The sequence below is a fragment of the Sesamum indicum genome, linkage group LG3, assembly GCF_000512975.1.
Source record: "Sesamum indicum cultivar Zhongzhi No. 13 linkage group LG3, S_indicum_v1.0, whole genome shotgun sequence".
NCBI lineage: Eukaryota > Viridiplantae > Streptophyta > Magnoliopsida > Lamiales > Pedaliaceae > Sesamum > Sesamum indicum.
Window position 1 is genome coordinate 11309025 of NC_026147.1, and position 5800 is coordinate 11314824.

At 36.1% G+C, this 5800-nt stretch overlaps 1 protein-coding gene across 1 annotated transcript; it reads left to right on the forward strand.

Annotated features, from left to right (window-relative positions):
• Nucleotides 845-2877, forward strand: LOC105158037 (zinc finger protein CONSTANS-LIKE 6). The gene is made up of 2 exons (XM_011074645.2): nucleotides 845-1935; nucleotides 2398-2877. The coding sequence occupies exons 1-2, from the start codon at nucleotides 997-999 to the stop codon at nucleotides 2638-2640; spliced, it is 1182 nt and encodes a 393-aa protein (XP_011072947.1). The 5' UTR covers nucleotides 845-996; the 3' UTR covers nucleotides 2641-2877.

Here is a 5800-nt window from a genome sequence, read left to right on the forward strand (position 1 = left end):
CTCAAATTTTGCTTAGATAAGAATAGAAATAAATATAAAAAAATTTATCAATTTTATTTTATGAATAGAATTGTGAAAAATCCTTATTTCAAATTAAATTATATAAAAATTGCTCATAATAATATATAAATATTAGAAGAATGTTATCTAGATTGAAGAAGAAATTAAAATGATTGTGAAACTATATTATAATATTATTTATTTTAAGCTCTTGCATTTATATCAATGGTATAAAAAAAATATAGAAAATTATATTATACACTATCAGTAAAAAATATCGTAAGTATTATTATTTTTTAGAATACTAATTTATGTATTATCAAAAATTTTATATAAATTTATAAAGATTCTAAGTATATTATTATTATTATTTGGATCGACCGCATCTAGACAGTGTATGTAAATATAAAATCAAACTCGAATGTTGAATTTTAAGACCAATTTAAACTACCCTTAGTTGATTAATGATGGTGCAAATTGAGTTGGGGCGATTAATTGAGGCAATCGACTATTTTTGTTGAATACGCCTACTTTAAAGTTACAAATAGGAATAATAGAAGCACAAAGAAGAAAACATGAAAGCTTATAAAGTCCTTTTACTACAACTTGTTTCTGAAATGGAAAGAAAGAGAAGCTGCCAAAAGGAAGAGAAGCTGCCAAATGCATGCTCATCCCCATTGCTTGGTCCCCATCAGAAATCCCTAATTGCAACAACACCTCCAATGAGAATGCAACCTTCAAGATGAACCCCAGAATTCCAGCCAATCAAGAACCGTATGCAACTCTTTATGGGACCCCTGGAACAGCTACTCTTCCACTCTAGCAAACCACCAAAAGTGCATGAGAGGCTCAACTCCAAGAGGATCCCAGTGACCTACACTAAAAGCGCCTCTCTGTGGGTCAATTCTTGCACTGAATTCGAGCCCTTTGCTCATATGTACGTACGTCACCAAGAATCTCAACCTGCAGGAAATTCTTACTTGAGAATATTCAGCTATGAACATCGTTGATCAATGTAAAGCTGCAAACGCCCTTGGAGGCAAGACTGCCAGGGCTTGCGATAGCTGTTTACTGAAGAGGGCTCGATGGTTTTGCGCTGCGGATGATGCTTTTCTCTGCCAATCCTGTGACGTTTCCGTGCATTCGGCTAATCAGTTGGCAAGTCGACACGAAAGAGTTCGTCTTGAAGCATCGTCGTTTAAGGGCAGTGAAGGGCATTCTTCACCAGCTTGGCATCAAGGGTTCACTCGAAAGGCCAGAACCCCACGACAGGGAAAGCCGGCCGCACGGCTGCAGCCACTAGCCAACCACGCGTTTCCACTAGTCCCGGAGATTAACGCTGAAGATGGAGCGTTCTCGGAGGAGAATGAAGAGCAGTTTCTTTATAGGGTTCCTGTTTTTGATCCTTTCGCTGATGAATTTTGCAGTGAAACGGTGAAAGGGGAAGAAGCTGACGGTGGACACGATTTGAATCTTGCGGAGCTGTTGAGTACTTGTGATGATGATCTTGCGGAGTTTGCAGCAGATGTTGAGAATTTATTAGGGACTGGAGTTGAGGAGGGTTCTGGTTGTCCAATTCACTGCAAGGATGAAGACAATGGCTCTGATGAATTGTTACATGGGAAAGGAGTGAAAATTGAAGAGGATGATGATGATGATGATGAGGTGCAGGCTGTGATAGCTTGTCATTTCGATCCAGCACTGGATATGGAGCTGAATTGGGACTTTGATTACGTGTCTTCCATGGCTCGCCAAGAGACGAAAAACGTAGCAGCCATTGAGACAACATCGAGTATGGATAGTGGAAGTGAATCCCATGCTAAGACGAGGATGTTTCTGAGGCTCAACTATGAAGCAGTCATCGCTGCTTGGGCTGCGCAAGGTTCTCCATGGACCAATGGAGTTCGACCACACTTTAACCTTGATGACTTCATGGTATGTGCACCCTTCAGCATATTTGGAGTGCTTGCAAATTAGAGTTAACTCAGAGTTCTTCCTGCAAGAATGAATTTTGAGTGAAGATAATAAAACTGTTGCGCTACCGATTGTAGGTTAAGTGATGAGAATTTTCATTCTTTTATGGATAATAATTTCTATTCTAGTCTTAATAGTAACAACATTTCCATAAAAGTTGTCACTACGAACAAATAATTAGTGACAAAAGAAAGTTAAATATAAATGGTCATTGTATATATGAAACAATTAGCGATACATGTGTAGCAACACTAAAGTGAGAACACGTATAATTATCACCGTTCATGTGTCGTTGCTAAGTTGGCACTGTCATGCAGCTAATTCATGACAACACGAACTAGAAGTTTCGATTAATATAATGAAGCAATTTTCGTCCCTTTACTAAACTCTATAAATATCCTTGTGTTGATATGAACACTTCAGGTTACATGCTTGGAAGGAGACTCTCATCCATCATGTGGTGGAAGATCAGGAGCCAATGATGCAGAAAGAGAAGCAAGAGTGTTAAGATACAGGGAAAAGAGAAGGACAAGGTTGTTCTCAAAGAAGATACGATACGAGGTCAGGAAACTAAATGCAGAGAAGAGACCACGGATGAAAGGTCGATTTGTGAAGAGGACGAACTTCTCAGGGTCTTCCAGCTTACCTTACCTGATCAATAAATGAACATGTACATTAATCAAGAGTAGCAGGAAATGGCGAATCAAAATTTTCCTGCCTTAACAAACTGGCCTTACTGTACTTGTTGGTATACTAGGGCCCTAGCTTATTTGCAACGAATGGAGGTGAAATTTTTGTAGTCTTGTCCAAAGGAATTTCCTCCATCATCCGGCCACTTCTCTAATTGTCATGGTGGACTTGGATTTCAGTTCTAATTTTGTACTATATCATGTATTTCATATCTTATGCACAATCCAAAAGAAAAGGGGGGGGGGGGGGGGGGGTGTGATGGCATTTTCCATTGAAAACTAAGGAAAATCCGACACAAAACATATTATCGGATGGATGTCATGACGGCTGAAGAGACATCGAAACAAAACCAGTCAGAAAAGATTTGCAACCGGAAATTAAGATGCATCCTTTTGAATCTTTCTGTCGGACTCTCATATACCATCACAACGCTCGTCCTTTTTGACGAACAAATTCATCCATTGTGACCGATTTTGGGTTGGTTTATGTACCCAAAGATTGTTTACTTAGATAGTTAAATTAGGACAGAATATGTTTTTAATCTCATAAAATAAATGCAGAATTATTTTGGCGTCATAACTATGGCTGGTGACTCTTTTAGTTTTATCAAACTCAAAATTACGTTTTTTTAGTAAAAAAAAAAGGCTAAAATGCATAAAACTCCACTGTATTTTAAAAAATTGGTTAAAAATCCCTTTCTGTTTAAAAATAGGCTAAAAAACCCCCAATATTTTTTAAACGTAATTCAACTGCCCCTCTCCATTAAAGCTAATTAACGGCTTATTTTTTTTTATAAAATAACTATTATACCCTTACTTAATCTATGTTATTTTTACTTTAATGAACATTGGGTCTTCTTTGATCAAATATTGATCGTTAGATCAAATCAATTAATCTCAAATGTTAGATTTAAAAATAAAGTTTAAATTCAACAAATTATTTAACTTATATTACATATAAATAATTTAAAATTAAAATATATATATAAACACTAACTACCCCACCCCGGCCCCATTGGCGGCGTAAATGTTCAAACCGTCAGATCTCCGCAAATGCTTTACCAAAATGAGTGAAGCCGCTCTCGTTAGAATCATCTTGAAGAGACGAGTTTGATGGTGGTGGTTTGCGATCGAAATTCGTTCAAACGACGACGAATCGACGACAAACATGTTCAGTGGTTGTGGCTTGAACACATTTTTTCCGGTTGACGAAAACTCAAATTAAAGGTATGAAAATATTCCTCTTGAAGAGAGGATTCAAATCGTACCACTGGCGGTCGGAAACTTGTCGGGACGGTGCTGAAAATTTATCAAGGAGAAAAAGGGGGCGAAAAAATGCATTTTAGCTTAAATGTTAATTAACTTAATTATTAATTGTAGTTAGTTTTTTAATTAACTTAATTATTAGATATTTAAAATTATAATTTTGTTTGATATTTAATATAATTATATTTAAGAATAAAAGAATTTGTATTTTTAAAAGAGATGAAAATGCAAAAAGAAATTTTTTAAAAAAGTCAATTTAACCATAATAATCTTAAATATAATATAGGAACATTTTAGTTAATTAAAATAAAAAAAATATCAAAATACGAAAAACAAAAAAAGCACAACGCACTTCACACACGTGCACCCCTTCTTCAGCTCCAGTTGTAATCAACCACACTTCCTCCTCCTATAGCACTGAGGCTACTGAAAATGCAACCTCAGTGTCTGGTGCTGGGAGGCATGGTCCTTGACCTTATTGACCTTCTTCACCGACTTGTCTTGGAAGCTTGGGGTTTCCCATCTCTAGCACAGCCAGATATCATTAGCAAGCCACTTCAGCCGCCTCTTTGTCCCCCTGGCCACTGAGAATGTTCGGTGCAAAAACATGGCTGCTTCAGAACTAAAGATCTTCTTCGTGCTACGATTAATTATTATAGTTAAAAGAAGAAAATTATGGCAAATATAAAGTCAATTACAGGTTCTCCACGATCATTGACCATTATTTTTGCAAGTATAGTCAAAACATTAGCCATGTCCAAATCCATGACAGATATTTTGGCTATGGCTAAAATTATGACGAATATTGATTAATTGTGATAAAACTTTAAGTTTTTGTTTTGATTTTATTTAACCGTGGTTAATAGTGTTGATTTACAGCAATTTTTAAATCTTGATCATTTATAATATACCGAAAACTCAATATTTTTTTAGCGTTTCAAAATCGATATATATATATATATATATATATATATATATATAAAAATTCAGTGGATCCATTCAAACTTTTACTTCTCAATCCTTTCCCCGACAACCCGCGTAAATTTTACTTGTAACGCTAACAAAAATGACACAACTGATTGAATGTAAGATGAGGAAAGTCAATGTTGGGATTTGTGTGAAAGAAGTAGCATCCAAATTGTGGATGAGAGAGAGCCTAAAGTCAACATGAAATGTGGACATCAAAGTTGATTCATCGTAATCTCTCTGCCTTGTATGACTGAGAAGAGTGTGTTATAAAAGCCAAATGCCCTTACTACTCTCTTCAATCTATCATACATGCTCAAAACATAAAAGTATCCTTACCACAGTCTCTGATTCTGGAAGGTGGAAATCTTAATGCGTGGATTCCTATAAATACTAACATCTAGCCCTTATGAATACTTCGGACAACCTAAGGGCTAAGGTAGGTTATTTTCTTAGAGAATATATTTATTTTATATATTTGATTTTGTGCTTGAACTGATCTAAGCATTGGAGGGTCTTATTTAGGATCTCTTAACAAGTCTAACGTGTGCTTGTTTTCTCAAGTTTCCGGTATTCTATCCGAGATTCAATTATCCTTGGGATCGGGCTAACCTCTACCCAGATATTTATAGACGTCTATGCATTCTTCAGATATACATACACATAAACATGAGCATGAATATGGTGTTGATTATCAACTTTAGATATTCAATTTATGCTCGGACATCGATCACGTGTACAGTTTCAATATCAATTTTCTCCACGACTCGAAATTTGTGAGTATTGTTGTGTGTGTGTGTGAGATCTGAAGAGCTTCCTTGAGTTCAAAGTCGAGGGCGGAGAAGCGGATAGAGCTGCCATTTCATGCACTTGGTTAAACTTAAGATATCAGGAATGTTGTGGTG